At 49.1% G+C, this 15,554-nt stretch overlaps 2 protein-coding genes across 10 annotated transcripts in view; one reads left to right on the forward strand and one right to left on the reverse strand.

Annotated features, from left to right (window-relative positions):
• The window catches only part of PPFIBP2 (PPFIA binding protein 2), a 147,587-nt gene extending 143,374 nt beyond the window's left edge, over positions 1 to 4,213 (forward strand). For 3 of the 5 annotated variants that reach the window (XR_011495869.1, XM_070490973.1, XM_070490979.1), the window contains one exon: positions 3,236 to 3,929. The gene's annotated coding sequence lies outside the window, so the exon portion shown is untranslated. Of the gene's footprint in view, positions 1 to 3,235 lie in introns of all 5 variants that reach the window. The other 2 variants (XM_070490962.1, XM_070490966.1) reach the window with 2 other exon arrangements.
• On the reverse strand, positions 170 to 9,400 carry CYB5R2 (cytochrome b5 reductase 2). 5 transcript variants are annotated; one of them, XM_044753415.2, is made up of 9 exons: positions 8,880 to 9,400; positions 7,851 to 7,994; positions 7,525 to 7,597; positions 4,603 to 4,709; positions 4,208 to 4,337; positions 3,492 to 3,575; positions 2,729 to 2,814; positions 1,471 to 1,570; positions 170 to 618 (listed from the first exon to the last, which is right to left on the reverse strand). In XM_044753415.2, the coding sequence occupies exons 1-9, from the start codon at positions 9,042 to 9,044 to the stop codon at positions 446 to 448; spliced, it is 1,062 nt and encodes a 353-aa protein (XP_044609350.2). In that variant the 5' UTR covers positions 9,045 to 9,400; the 3' UTR covers positions 170 to 445. The 5 variants fall into 5 exon arrangements, with proteins under 5 accessions (XP_044609350.2, XP_014716716.3, XP_044609351.2 ...); XM_014861230.3 differs by having other exon boundaries at positions 9,024 to 9,254; XM_044753416.2 differs by lacking the exon at positions 8,880 to 9,400 and adding an exon at positions 8,626 to 8,803.
• Positions 9,401 to 15,554: the final 6,154 nt, after the last annotated feature.

Here is a 15,554-nt window from a genome sequence, read left to right on the forward strand (position 1 = left end):
GAGAGATTACTGGGAGTTGATGTGACCCCACTTGGATTCTTCTGGAATTCTGCCCTGGCACTTTTGCTAGTTCTGACCTCCCATGGACACACAAAAGCCAACTGATATGGAGGACAGGCCTTCAAACTGCCTAGTCGGTCCCCCACAGAGCCACACCTCATGGGCTGTGTGCTTTGTACTGAAGTTTATTTCACTAAACTAGAGAAAAAGATACTGAAATGGAGTTCCTTCAAGCCTCCCAAGCAAGGAGGCCTCAGAAGCCACTTTATCTCCAGCTCCTTGAACCCTTCTTCTTAGGCCCTCACCCAACAGAGAGGAGTGCTACTGTGCCCAAGGATACATCACAGGGCACTTTTGAACACATGCCAGTTTAACATGCTGAAACTGAACTCACTTTGAAACAGATGAAAGAGACCAGGCAAGTTTGCAAAGAGTGAGGGAGGTGCTAGTAGGTGAAAATCCTGTCCTTGGTATAACCCACTGTCTCCAGGTTAGGGTGAGCAGCTGTCTGGATCAGGGCTAGAGGCCCACACACCAGGATGAACGTTGACTTCCCAGGAGGAGGGAGGTGTTCCTTGATCATGTCAGCAGTAATGAAGCCTGAGCTGTACTTCCAGCCTGAGATTAAGCAGAAGCAGAAAAAGCTGGGGGGCGGGGAAGGGCAAGTTCCTGACCCCTGGCCTCCCTCCCACCCTCCCTCACGCCAGGGAGAGGGAGGCAAGGCTGCTCTCCATGGCTTAGAAGTTGGCACCGCTGTTACCTGCAGAAAGCTGGGAAGTGGAGGACATGGGGGTGCCCAGGCAGCCCTCTTCAGTGTTCTCCTCAGATTCCAGGCTCACTGCTGGTGTCTGCCTGCAGTAAGCACTGGCGAGGATGGGGATCATGACAGTGAGGTGCGATGTACTGAGGTGTGGTGTGAATCAAGGCAGTGAACGGGAGCTGTGCAGGGCCGTGTGCTGTGGGGTTTATGGACTGGCTCAGTCAGGTAGTGCCCTCTGCTGGGCAGTGGGCTGGTTGACAAGGTGGTGGCCATGTGGGGTGTGGTGTGCATGGTGGTGGCTGGGTGCTGACTGGGGCTCAGCATGTGAGGAACTGCTGTCCAGGTGAAGTGTGAGGTGAAGGGGTCCATGGCTGTGTTAGACAGTGTGTGTGATGGCTGTGGGATGCCGTGTAGAATGCAGTGTAGGATAGGTATTCTGCATGACCCAGTGCTTCAGTGTCCCTCCTGATGTTCACTGCAGTGTGTGGAGTGCTGCTGAGATATCAGACACCTGTCCCAGACTGCCCTTACCAGCAGGTTGTCCCAAACCCTCTCTCCCTCAAATTCCTGCATTTCCCACAGGGAGACAGAGCCAAAGGTCTCAGCCCCTAAGCTCAGTCCTAAAAAGCAAACCAACAAACCTAGGGACTAGTTCCTCAGGTGGGTCAAGGGTTGGAGCTGACCCACAGTGGGGACAACGGGGATCGTACCAACTGGAGGCCTATCCAGGGTGTACCACAGTTTGAACTGGTCTGGATGAGTTCTGGCAACTTCTTCAAGCTCCTTCCTCACCAAGATATCCTCCTCTGTCTAGAAAAGAAGCAACATGAGCAAAGCCCCTGCAGGGCCATCCTGCTTGTTCCTCAGACTGAGCACACAGGTCAGCACATTCCTGCCCAAGCTGCCATCACTCTAGCCGAGTGCTCGCTGCAGACCCCCAGGACAGAGGAGAGCTCTGCTGTGGCTCCTGCACAGCAAACCCTCTCCTCTAGGTGGAGGAGTTGGGAGGCTCCCGCAGAGCTGCAGTGTCTGCCCTCCAGCTCGAAGGCCATGGCTGAGCCCACAGGGTGGGGTGGCTTCACTCAGAGGTCCCAGCCCTACCTCCTACATCCATACTGAGCACCAGACATGGCAGATCCCCTGGAACAGGCTTAGTAAGGGCCCAGGACCTTCTGCAGGGCATGTGAGGGGCTAAGGCAGACATACATAGTATAATATAGAAGACAACGGCTGGAAAGTTAAAGGAGAGGAAAACAAAGGCTGGAGCCTCATTGGGGAAAAGGGAGCCAAAGCCAAAAGGAACTTGTCACAGGCTCAGAGATAGTGCACAGAAGACCTGGATCTTAAAACTTCACAATGCTTGTCCCAGTAATTCCACTTCTGGGATTCTGTTTAAGAAAATAATCTAAAAGTCATCAAGCCTAGGCACAATATTCATCACTCTATCACTTATAACTGTGAAAACTGAAAACAACCTAAATGTAGAAGATTAAGTAAATTATGGTACAACTTGATAGACTATGATGAAAATATTTATAGAGTTTTAATGAGAAGAAAATGCCTATGTGGTAATGTTGAGTGAAAAAACAAAACAAAACAAATATATATATATAACTGTAAATATATAGCATGTATACAAACAAGATAAAAAATAAATATATGCTTCTGTATTTTCCAAAATTTCCACCAAGGGCATCTATGATTTTATACTCAGAAAAACACAGAACGATCTATTAAGGAAGGAAGCAAAGTTTAGTGCATAGGGTTAGCTGGGGAGACAGAAAGTTAAAAAAAAACAAAAACATGGAAAAACAGGCCTGGATTCAGCCTTGCCTGAGCTGAGCCTATGAAGCCCTGGCACGGCCGCAGGCCCCTAGCAGCCTGAGCTCCGTCAGTGGGAAGGAATGAATGCTCAGCAAACATTCCATCCTGCCCCTCCTGGCGCAGGGCTGACTCAGCAGAACTGACCTGGTTGGCAAAGATGAGGGACATCGTGGTCGTGTCACTGGGGTTCTTGGTGATGTGGCGAATGAGCTGCAGCATGGGGGTAATCCCTGGAACACAGTTAGGGGGCAGGCCAGCTTTCCCTCCCTTTCTGACGCCCACAGTCCCTGGTCTGTAGCAGCTTATGTTTTCCTTGGCCCCAATTCTACCTTTCTCACTTCTGTCCCCAAAACTCAAAGTGAGGAACTGCCCTTCATTTTGGTCTTCCCTTCTAACACAACAATAAATCAAAAGCCCTTTCTCATTTTCATGCGGCAAGACGGAAGCAGCACTGGTTTTGGAAGTGGAACTGGATTTCACACCCAGTGCCCTTGCTGTCTGACCAGGGTGTGTCAGGTACTCGTCTGAGCTCTGCAGTGCCCTCACTTATAAAACAGAATTAATGAAGAGTAAATGTGGTAGTTTTAAAAGTGACTGTTATGGTGCCTGGCACGTTGCAGGTCTCCTTACAAGTTTGTTCTCTTCTTTCAGGCATTCATTTTCAAAGGAAGGGGAGTCAGGCTTGAACAGGATCCAGGAGCCCTTGGGGACCATGTGTGGGCCTGCCCAGTCTGGTCCCCAGATTCTTCCATGTTCCCCAGCCTGACTTTCGAGGCTCCCCATGAGTTCCCATCTCAAACAGCCAGGGAAGGAATCTCTCACATCACACCCTATAGGATCAAATGACTCCAAAGTCAGAAACATCTCAGGGCTCACCCTGTGGATGAAGCCCCCAGAAGCCTCTTACCTGTGCCCCCAGCAATCATTCCCAGGTGATGGGCCAGCTTTTTTTCAGTCTCACATGTTTTCTGTGGTCTGATTGAAAACTTCCCTGGAAACACAAGAGGATACATCTGACTTCTGCAGCTCTTGCCTGAGAGCCTGCAAAAGATCACTGACTTTCCTTGGGACGCCCAGGAAAGGAGAAAGGACTCCTCCTAAGGAAGTGGCTCCACCATTCTAGGTCAGAGGAGCAGGCCAGGGTAGCCTCCATTGCCAGCCCTGTTGTACCAGTGCACAAAGTGGGAATAGAGCCTGGACCTCCTTGGGGAATCACTGGCCCTTTCCTTCTGAGGGAGGGAAGCACACTGAAGTTTATATAGAGCCTCACAGAACACTCCCACTCACAGCAGTCAATGAGTGAGTAAATGATGAATATGTGAATAAATGAATGAGCATGGACTCCATCCATCCATCCATCCATCTTTCAGCATTAGCAGGCACCTTTTATATATCGAGCATTGTGCTGGAAATACAGTGATGAGGGAAAAACAAGTCACTCCCCTACCTTAATGAGGCTTACAATCTAGTAAAGTGGGTGTGTGAATGAATGTTGAAGACTTTAAGGATAAGTCAATGGGACTCAAATCTGAGGAATTTTCTAGAACAATGGAAGAACTGCAGGAATCTTCTTCCTCCCCAGATGGAGGTCCAGTATGAACCCCCCACCGCCCCCACCTGTACCTAGCCCATGATAGAACAGGCGCCCAGTTGGCCCTCGAAAAAAGATGGTGTCTCCAATTTTCATGTTCTCCAAGTACTGCGTCATCTTCCCCCCTTCTGGATAATTGGGGTGTACGTTTTTGAAGTAGATCTGAAAAATAAGGCAGCACAGTTTTCACACCCTCAGACCACAGCTGCACACGACTCAAAAATGTGTTTGACACTGGAGCTATGCAGAGAAAATCCTCTGCACTCATAATTGCTGTAAGCAAACCCCAAAGACATCACCAGGTTGACAGCTTCACTGTTAAATGCCACTGCTGGAAAGCCATGTCCAGGACATGTCCTTTCTCCACCCTACCACCCTTAACTGGCTTGTGAGGGTGAGGCAGCTGGACATGGTGGGCATCATTTACCTTTATAATTAAGTCCACAAAGCCTCGATCATCATCACTGGACACAGGCGTATAAGCCCTGACCACCATAACACCATCAATTGTGGCTAAGAGATGGACATAGTTACCTGCAGAAACAGCATCAAATGTTAAGTCTAAGCATGGCCGGCCTAAACAGGACCCAGGATTCCCGTAAAGGACTGAGCTTCAGGGAGGTGGGTGCATAGTGTGGCAGGTGCATGGGAGGAGGGCCAAGTAGGGAAGGAACCCAAACTCAGGATGCCTGGGTCCTAGGCCTGCCCTTGTCACTCTGTGTGCAAGCCTGGGCAAGTCACTTCACCTCTCGGTGAATGGGGACGGTAAACCTGCCCTCCCTCCATCATAGCGTAGTTGTGAGTTTCACGTACAGGAAACCAATTGCCCGTACGTGCTTACTGTGTCAAAGTATGTTGTGGAGCAGGAAGAGCTAATTAAAGTTGAAGCCTGAGTATTAAAAACTACAGAAAGGAGTGTTTCCTTCTTAAAGCAAAATATATTGCCTTCACAAAGTCATTTCTTCCTAAAGCGGATGTATCACTGGGGTCTATGAATGAGTCACAGCCCCCTCATCTGTATCCTGCTGCCTGGTACAGAACAGGCCTGGGCTCACAGGTATGCAGGCCCCCAGGATTTGGACACCCATGGACCAGGAGTTCTAGAAAGAACATTGTGTCTTCCTCGCCTGATGGTTCTGCTGAGGGAAAGCAGTAAGGATTTTTTTTTAAATTTTTTTTTAATTTTTAAGATTTTTATTTTTTCCTTTTTCTCCCCAAAGTCCCCAGGTACATAGTTGTATATTCTTCGTTGTAGGTCCTTCTAGTTGTGGTATGTGGGACACTGCCTCAGCGTGGTTTGATGAGCAGTGCCATGTCTGCGCCCAGGATTCGAACCAACGAAACACTGGGCCGCCTGCAGCAGACTGCGCGAACTTAACCACTGGGCCATGGGGCCACCCCCGAACCATGTAATTCTGCCCCTCAAGGGTAGAAATGAATGGACCAGCTACGGCCTGAGAACTACAGATCATGACTACATCCCAGTGTCACATGATGGGCTGGGCCGCTCAGATTTCTGTTGCATCTAACATGGGAGCCTTCAGTGACTAAGGCAGTTAGTGGTGAGGGCAGAAGCTGTAATCAAGAGCTGCTATGAGACAGAAGAGGAAGTTCTGCGCCAGAGTACCTGAGGGAGTAGAAACTGTGTACGCACAAGATACACAGACAGAAGTGAGACATTTGGGGGACTGGGGAGGGGGAGGAGAATGCTGAAGGGGCCAGCCCTTCCAGTTGCTTCTGGAACACAAGCCTGCCTTTGAGGACGCAGTGAAGCCTGAGGTGCAAACACTCTGGGTTAAGAAAGGTCAGGCTCGGGGCTGGCCCCGTGGCCGAGTGGTTAAGTTCGCGCGCTCCGCAGCAGGCGGCCCAGTGTTTCATTAGTTCGAATCCTGGGCGCGGACATGGCACTGCTCATCAGACCACGCTGAGGAAGCGTCCCACATGCCACAACTAGAAGAACCCACAACGAAGAATACACAACTATGTGCCGGGGGGCTTTGGGGAGAAAAAGGAAAAAATAAAATCTTTAAAAAAAAAAAAGAAAGGTCAGGCTCATTGACAGGCACCAGGGATACTCAGGAATAAATGCCTGAGGCAGCTTCCCTGTGAGAACTAATCTGAAACTGCAAACCTTAGAAAGGCTCTTTTAGATGCAGCCAACCTAGGCCTGGGGTGGCAGTGTGCCCAGAGAAAATGGGGCTGCCCCAGCCGGTCCCTTAGGCCCCACCTCTAACCAGCTTCATTTCAGCAGAGCTGGGAAGCATCTGCAATCTCTGAGTCTTCAAAGCAGCCTCGCCGAGATGCCTCTAAATTACCTTGACTCACTAACTTTGCACTGCCTACACCAGGGCTGAGGAGAGAGTGGGTCTAAGTGGCAGATTCTAAGAAATTCTTTTTCTCAAAGTTTTCCTTCTTTTAGCCTCGTTGCTAACAGGACTGGTCCCACAGGTCAGGCAGAGGACTGGAAGGCAGGCTGACACAGCTCTCACGGATGGAGAAAGACAGAGGAAGCAGCAAGGAGGCTCAGGGGCCAGGCTGGCTGCCTAGTGTGTAATTTCATCACCTGCTAGAGGTAAGGTCGAGGTTTTGTCCCATGCACACAGGACAAGTAGGCCATGGATTAGGATCTCCACCAGGCAGGAGAGTAACACTAGCAGTTTGTACAAAGCTCTGGATCCCCAGGCTGTGGACCTAGCAGAGGTTTACTACTTCACTAAGACTGACTCAGCCATCTGTGGTGTTGCAGACTAGAAACGAGATAACTCAGAACTCTAGGAATGCTAGGGCTGGTATTCACAATGGGTCCCTTCTTATGTGGATATGAGGCCCCTGCTGAGAATCCACGTGATGGTGGTGGGAGGCACCTGATTCCCTCCTGCCTCTCCACACATTCTGGGCTTTTCCCGACTGTAGGGGAACATCAGTTCCTCCCATCCCTCCCAATGTGCACAGTACTCTGCAGTTTCTGAATCTTCACATCCCTCAATCACTTTACCCTCACAAAAACTGAAATGGCAGGCAGGCCTGGGAAACCCTCTTTCATAGCCTGAGGCTCAGAGAGGAAGGACTTGCCTAAGATTGCCCAGCAAGGAGCCTGCAATGAGATCTTAGACCCTCTTACTCTAGACTCACTTCTTTTCAATGCTCATTGAGATAGCACTTTTGTATCAGCCCAAATTGAACAATGAGAAAGGGAATGGACTGTCCCCAAGCCCATCTCCCTAGTTCTCTGAGCTCATGTGTCTCAGGAAAGGTTATCAGGGTAACCCCCGCACCCCAGCTGAGTTTCTGGTAGCAGCAGAGTGCCTGCAAGGCCCCAGTCCTGGTGATGACACCAGACCCCACTCACCTACAGGAAGCCCTAAGACGTGATCTGGCGAGGGCAGTCCAAAGCGGAACCTCCGGGTGTTGTGACTGATTTGCTAATAAAACAGAAAACAGAGGCAGGCTCTGTCAGCTTTCTAGAAGTCTTGTTGGGCAGCTCAGATGCCTGGGAAAGGAACTCCATTTAGTGCTATCCCAGCGTGTACACACACACACAATGAGTGGGGAGCAAACTGGAGGCCATGAAATGCTTGTCCCACTGCCCAGCCTTCCTGGCCACCACATTCCCCACCACTCTTGCCTTCCTCTCTTTCACCCACTGACAGTGGAGGGGGTGGGCTGACCAATTACCTCCTTCTCAATCAAGGGCAGTGGGTACTTGGTTTCAGGGTTCTGTAAGGTGATAAGACGTCTCCTTCTTGAGTTCATGCTCTTCAGGGTGAACAGGAGCACTGTAACCCCGATAACGGTGATGGCAAGGAGCAGGGATGGGTCCTAGCCAGACACAATGTGAGCAGGGCACCTCAGGTCCTGACTGCCCTAGGCAGGGTAACTCAAGCACAGCGTCACCCAACCCACACGGAAGGCAGAGAAGAAGCTCGGCTGTGCCTCAAAGAAACTAGGCAGAAGGAAAGGTACTTAAGGGGAAGGCAGGCTGAGTCTATAGTGGACCTGAAGGGTAGGGAAGGGTCAGCTGCAGTGAGACAAGGCTGGATGTTGCAGGTCTCCTGGACCAGTCCAGGCAGATGGCCTCGGAGTACTAATGTCACCAGGCTTTTCCTGCCCATCTGCCTCCACCCTGGCTAAAGCCAAGGGTGCAAGCCCTGGGAGTCTCCTCCTTGAGGTGGAGCGGGTGATGGCATTGCTTCTAACACAATCTGGAATCAAGGCCCCACCCCGCAAAGACAGAACTAGAGAGGGGGATGGACACCGTGTCCTCCCAGAGGTGGTTGTGGCTTTAAGCTGGGCCAGGGATGGGGCCCACCACCCAACTCCCCCATCTAGGTCCGACTAGGGCAGGGGTAGGGGTGGGGTGAATAGCTCTCACTAGGGGATGCTCCAATACCTTAGCGCCTCGGGACATCAACACCCTCCAAGGCAGAAAAACTCACCGCTGTGAACTCACCTACACACGGCTCGACCAGCCTCCCGTATCCGCCCCCAAGCCCGCCACCCCGCCACCCCGCCACCCCGCCCCGCTAGGCGGCCTGCACGTTTCCGACACCAGCCAGACTCCGCGGGATTCGGCAAAGGTCCACCAGCCCTCTTCTCACACCAGGCGCCGAGATAACCGGCGCCGCGATAACCGGCCCCGCAGCACGCCCCTCCAGCTCCGCCCGGGGCCCGCCCCGCTCCCCGCCCCTCGCGGCCCGCCCGCACCCGACGCGACGCCGGCATCCCGGGCCTCTTTCTCCCTTGTCCCCCATTCCGGCGCCACGGGGCCCTTCTGGACTTTTCCCGGCTCCCGCCGCCTCCGCATCTCGGGCTTCGTCCCGTCGGGCCGTCCCGACTCTGGGGACCCACCCGCAACGAGACGCCGAACATGTCGTCGAAGTGGGGCGGCCGGGAGGCCGACGCGCGTCTCCCCACCCCGCAGCTCCGCCTGGCGGACGGGAGAGCCTCGCAGACCGGCCGGCCGACGCGCGCGCAGGACCGCGGGGACGCGCGGCGGACACGCCTGCGCCGACCCGACCCGCGAGGGCCCAGGGTCAGAAGGTTGTTTCTCGCGGGACTCTGGCTCTGCTCCCGCCCTGCCCCAGCGCCGCGCGCAAGCCCGGGGCTCCCACCGCCGGCCTGAGGTCCCGTGTGCAGCAGGGGCGTCCTCGCTCCTGGCGAAACATCCTTTGGTATTACGTGGCCCCTTCTCCATCCTGGTCGTCTCCTCAAACGCTCTGAGCAGCCGTGGCGGAGGACTCTCGCCCCTTAGCTTGTTTAAATTGTGGCAGAACTGGAGGAAGGGAGGGGCGATCGAGTGACTGCGAGGAAGGGGATGCTGGTGTAAGAAATGGGCATTCAGCCTCCCTCAAAGAGCGTATAAATATATTCATTAGACGCACATAATGAGTTCCCACTCTGAGCCTGGTCCAGGGCCAGGTGTTTGCGGGAGCGGGGAGGGTGTAATCCGGCTAAAGAAGACATTCATTCAAAGCGCTAATTCATTTCTTCTCTTTCGGGAGAGAGATAACAGGACCCAACACCAGACCAATTGGAGGCAGAATGGCAGGCATAGACGGTTATGGGGGTTCTTCAGAGTACATTTCAGAACCTCGCCTTCCCCCATCAGTTCTTCCATTGCCGGTGGCAAAGGTAAATCCCTGCCTGCTGGGCCTGAGTGAGACTGAGAAGACGAGAAAGAGATTCCCACCTACCCCCATCCCCCAAAAACACGTCACCGCGGGCACATGCGTGGTGGACACCTCCCCTAGCACTCGCAGGTGCCACAATATTATTGTCAGGTGTCTTAATTTTTTACAATCTAGTGAGTGTAAAATGATGGCTTGTGAACCTAATTACATTATCTAATTGCTAAAGACGTTGAATATCTTTCATATATTTATTTCCTATGGAGATTCCTTTTCTGAAAAAAAGGCCTGCTCCTGACTTTTCCCCGTTTTTCTATTGAGTTGTCTTTTTCTTACTGATCTTTAGGAGTCTTTTATATATATACTGTAGAGACCTCTTATTTGCCAATTATATCAGTTACAAACGTTTTCTCCCGGCATGCAACTTATTCTACCTTTCTTTCTTTCCTTCTCCTTCCTTCCTTTCTTCCTTCCTCCCTCCCTCCCTTACTTCCTTTCTTCTTTGATGAATAGAAGTTTGTAATTGCAATGTAGTCAAATCTATCAATCTTCAATCTTTTGCCTCTATGGTTTGTGCTTTTTGTTACTTGTCTTTTCCTTTTCTTTTCTTTTTTTTTTTTTTGAGGAAGATCAGCCCTGAGCTAACTACTGCCAATCTTCCTCTTTTTGCTGAGGAAGACTGGCCCTGAGCTAACATCCATGCCCATCTTCCTCTATTTTATACGTGGGACGCCTACCACAGCATGGCGTTTGCCAAGCGGTGCCATGTGCACACCCGGGATCTGAACCGAGGAACCCCAGCTGCTGAGAAGCGGAACATGCGAACTTAACTGCCTTGCCACCTGGCCGGCCCCTGTCTTTTCCTACCCAAGGTCATAAAGGTGTTCCATATTTTCTCTGACAAGACCAAGTTTTTCCTTTCACATTTAAGTCTCTCAACACCTGAAACTGATTTCTGTGTATGATGTGAAACCGGGATCCAATTTCGTTTTCTCTGTATGGATAACGTGTTGTCTTGGTGATATTTATTGAATTACTCATACCTGCAGGCCACTCACCTGCAATGCCACCCCTGTCATATGTCAGTTTTCATATATGTACGAATCTGGTTCTGGTCTCCCTGTTCTCTTTTATTAATCTAGTTGCCCAAATCCTGTGGCAATACCGCACTGCTCTAATTACAATAGTTTATAACAACTGTTTATATCTCTCACTCTTATCCATTCTTTGGGTATCAGTTCAAACATCACTTCCTTAGAGATGTCTTCTCCGGTCTGCCTATTTAAGTAGATGTACACATTACATTCTATTCATAGCTTTTATTTCAGTTTGTAATTATACATCCTGAATATTTAATTGTTAAATGGCTGACTCTCGCATTAGTCTGGAAGTTCCATTATGGCAGAGACCTTGTTTCCCCAGGGCTTAGCACAATGACTGTCACATAGATGACGTTCAATAAATATTTAACAAATGAATGAATGAATTCATCCCTGCCCTGCAGGATTTAGCACACTCCCTGGCACATGGTAGATGCTCCATAAATACTGAAGAGAGGAACCATCCTTGCTGTCAGTACTCCATGCCCCTTCCTTGCTTAATTTGTCTCCGTAAGAGATATCACCAGATGACATATCACATAACTTACCTACTTGCTTACTGTCTGTCTCTCCCCACCAGAATGTAAACTCCATGGGGACAGGAATTGCTTTGTCTCTTTTAACTCCTGCTGTACCCCAGACCTAGAACAGTGCCTGGCAATTTGTAGATGCTCAATAAATATTTATTGCATGAATGCATGAATGAATGAATAAACTTCATTTTCTTCTTTTGATTCAATCAAAAGTCTTTATTTTTGGCTTTAGGATCTAAGGGTGCCTCACCTTTTCCTGTGGTTTTGTTAGTACTTGCCTCTACTCTCTGTTCTCCTATTTTCCCTGCACCGTCCTTCTGTGTTACTAGAAAGGCAGACAGCATATTCTCCTTTATTAATCTTGGAACAGGATAAAAGGCAGGCATTTACTGGGCTCCCAGTAATTTCGAGAGGGCATGATTCCCCTCTCTCCTCAGCACTCCTGCACACTTTGTACCTGTCCCTCACATGCTCGTGTGCTGCCTGGGTTTTGGCTCATCTTCTACTAATCTCCTGAAATAGACCGTGAGCACAGGTCTCACTCTCTAAATCCCCAGCTTGGTCATAGTGCCTGACAAAGAGTAGGGCCTCAGCAAGTGTTTGCTGAAAAAAGAAAGAATGAGCGTCTGTTGTCACTGTTTGTGCCTGTATGAGACTCTGCCCCCACAGGACAGCTTCTCCTGTGGGGGACCAAGCCTCCCTCACTGCTGAGATTCCCCTTGGGGGAACCGATGCCGTGACCAAGTTGATCCTCAGTGTTTGTTCTCTAAACAATTTCTAGGCTGTTGTGGCCTTTTCTTCGGCTTTTAACCTTGAGAATGCTTTGTTTCCATTTTACCCCTTGAACAAATAACCATCTACAGGATCCTCACTGTTAAGCCCAAATTGTGGTAGGTTGAATAATGGCCCCCCAAATATACCCACCTCCAAAATCCTGGAACCTGTGGATACTGCCTTACATGGCAACAGGGGCTTTGTAGCTGTGATTAAGTGAAAGATCTTGAGATGGGGAGACTATCCTGATTGTCCTGCGGGCCCAATGTGATCACAATATTCTTTATAAGAAGAATGCAGGAGAAGATAGAGAGGAAGATGATATAAAGATAGAAGCAGCAACTGGAGTGACAAACTTTGAAGATGGAAGAAGGGGCCACAAACTAAGGAATGCCAGGTGGCCACTAGAAGCTGCAAAAGGCAAGGAAAAGGAAAAGGATTTCCCCTCAGAGCCTTTGGAAGGAATCCGCCTGGTTGATTATGTTGACTTTAGCCCAGAGAACTGATTTTATAATTCTGGATTCCAGAACTATAGGAGAATAAATTTATGCTGTTTAAAGCCAGCAAATTTGTAGTAATTTGTTGCAGCAGCAATAGAAAACTATTACACTAAAAGAGCTTGTATTTTTGTTTCTTTGGGCTTATTTAATTATCCCAGGATTTATTGCAAAAATACATTTCCTGTGATCTGGATGAGAGAAGCTAGGAGGTGGCCCTCCTCTCTGGTTCTGATCCTCTCCTTGCTGTAGTTGTGGGTCTCGTTTTTTAACATGAATGACCTCCCTCAGCAGCCTCCTGCTGCCTGGCCATGTCTTCAGCTTGTCTCTGCCAGGCCACACTAGCAGCCTGACCACTCCATCCCTTCCTCTTCGTTCTGACTCTCGCCTTTCCTTTGTGTATTATGCGAAAATGTCATCCTTAACAAAGGATCTTAGCAGACAAATCTGGTTGCCTGGGGTGAGCTTTATGAGAGTACATTGATGGAGCACGTAACCCACTCCAAGCACTCAACACCATGGCCAAGGCAGAAGATTTTTTTTTCTTTTTTCTTTCTTTTTATTTTTTGAGGAAGATTAGCCCTGAGCTAAATACTGCCAGTCCTCCTCTTTTTGCTGAGGAAGCCTGGCCATGAGCTAACATCCATGCCCATCTTCCTCTACTTTATACGTGGGATGCCTACCACAGCATGGCGTGCCAAGCAGTGCCATGTCCGCACCTGGGATCCGAACTGGCGAACCCCAGGCTGTCGAGAAGCAGAATGTACGCACTTAATCGTTGTGCCACCGGGCTGGCCCCAAGGCAGAAGATTTCTTAAATTGGAAGTTCCTTGGTTTTCCTCTTCAGGGATTTTAAACAAAAGTATGTTGATGCTGCCTGATCAGAATTCCTCACTGAGCACTGCAGATGGGCATAAAGCAATGGTAACACTTTGCTTTTTGGAATGTCTTCAACCTTGAATTGCACAACAAAAATGTAGCATGTAAAACCTTGCATGCTCCTGGCAATGTGGGACTGACATAGGCCTGATGGAGTAAGACTGTAAGGCAAGAGGCTGGAAACACCACGAGTGACCAGAGTTCGCCAGAAACAGTGTGTTTGGGAAGAGTCAAAAGAACAGCTTGCAAAGTCCTATTCCTGTCATCCCTCCCACACCCAGGGGAATCCTTTCTGAACAGTTATGTCTGCAGAGCCACACCAACTATGCTAGTTAAGTTTCCTACCAATATTTACAGCAGTAGCTTCAACTCTTCCCAAACAGCATCTGTTGTGGCACCGTCTGGGTTAGAGCCTCCAGAAGGTAGGAATTGTGAATTCACAGCTTGGGCTGTGGAGACAATAGGGAGTAAGTAGGGGCAGCAAATTCAATTTCTGGGAGAGAGTTCCACCTTCACAGATGGGGTGTGGCTGCCAGGCTGGGGCTGCGAGCCTCAGACATATAATAGGAGAAAGGCCGGCCTCCAGGAAGGGAGAAGGGGAAAATGTCCAAAAGAAAGAAATGAAAGGAAGCATTCATTGGAACACAGCTAAGAGTTTGGGTGTTCACTAACTTGCCCCCGCCTCTGTTTCCATGTCTCTTATAGGGACAAAAGCAGGAGTTTTTCAGAACAGAGTTTTGTTTGTGGGGACAATTTCTGTCTCTTGTTTTTTTTTTTTTTTTTGAAAGCAAGAACAAGTGAAGATAGAGCAAGCTGGACTAAAGCCTCCATTCTGAGAGTAATTATGAAACTTTCATTTTCATAGAATTATGGAGTTTATAAAGCATTTCCTGGAATGGAATACATTCCTTTGAAATTGTTGTGATCCTTTTATAACCACTTTAATGTGGAGAAAGAATGTCAGAGAGATTCCATGCCTTGTCTATGGTCTCAGGGCTTGAAAATAGCAAGGCTAGGACGCATGCCCATGTTTCCGACTCCAGCCTACTGTTCTTCCCCCTAGACCACGCCAACCTGTGGTGCAGTCAATGCATACAAAACATTTTGTTTGTGATGCCACGCTAAATTAAACTCAATTCCTGACTTCAAATTTAAGGAAGTGCTCCATTTTCAGCCAACAAAGCTGAGGCCCAGAGATGTGAAATGATGCTTTGGAGGAAGGGTGTGATCAATTGTATTGAGGGGTCAGTCTTTCACAGCCTGCATTTTGATGAAGAGCAAGTGTAAGTTTCTTCCATGGTGGAAGAGAATTCAGGAAGTATAGAAATAGAGAAAATACACCTCTTTTCTCTGTCCTGTTACTGTGTCTCACCTGCCATGTTCCCATCTAGCCAAATGCTTCCTGTATGTGCTAGTTCTTGTCCCCTTTTACCTGCTAAAGAACTTTCCCCAGCAATTCTTCTCTCTTTCTCTCATTATCAGTTCCTTCTTTCTCCTTGATAACTCCTACTGTATACATATGTGCTGTAATTTTTCCCATGTTAAAAAAAGGCCTTCTCTTGACATCCATATCCACCTCTCGGTGCTATTCCATTTCTCTGTTCCTAGCGATGATAAAATTTATTGAAAGAGTTATCTATACTTGCCGTCTCCAATTCTTTCATCAGATTCTCTCAAATCTACTCCAGAAAAGCTTTCACTGCCACCACTCCTTTAAAACTGCCCTTGTTGAGACACCAGTACCCCACATTGCTAAATGTAATGGTCAGCTCTCAGTCAATTCCTCCTCACTTCCACTCCCTGTAAATGTTGGAGCTCTCCACGACTCAAATTTCAGACAGCTTCTTTAATGATCTCGTTCTGTGTCACAAGTTTAAATATCAACAATATGCTGATGGTTCTGAAGTTTATATAACTAGGCTGGATCTTTCCCCCTGAACTCAACATTCGTACATCCATCTACCCACTT

Source organism: Equus asinus, chromosome 20 (genome assembly GCF_041296235.1).
Source record: "Equus asinus isolate D_3611 breed Donkey chromosome 20, EquAss-T2T_v2, whole genome shotgun sequence".
Classification (NCBI taxonomy): Eukaryota; Metazoa; Chordata; class Mammalia; order Perissodactyla; family Equidae; genus Equus; species Equus asinus.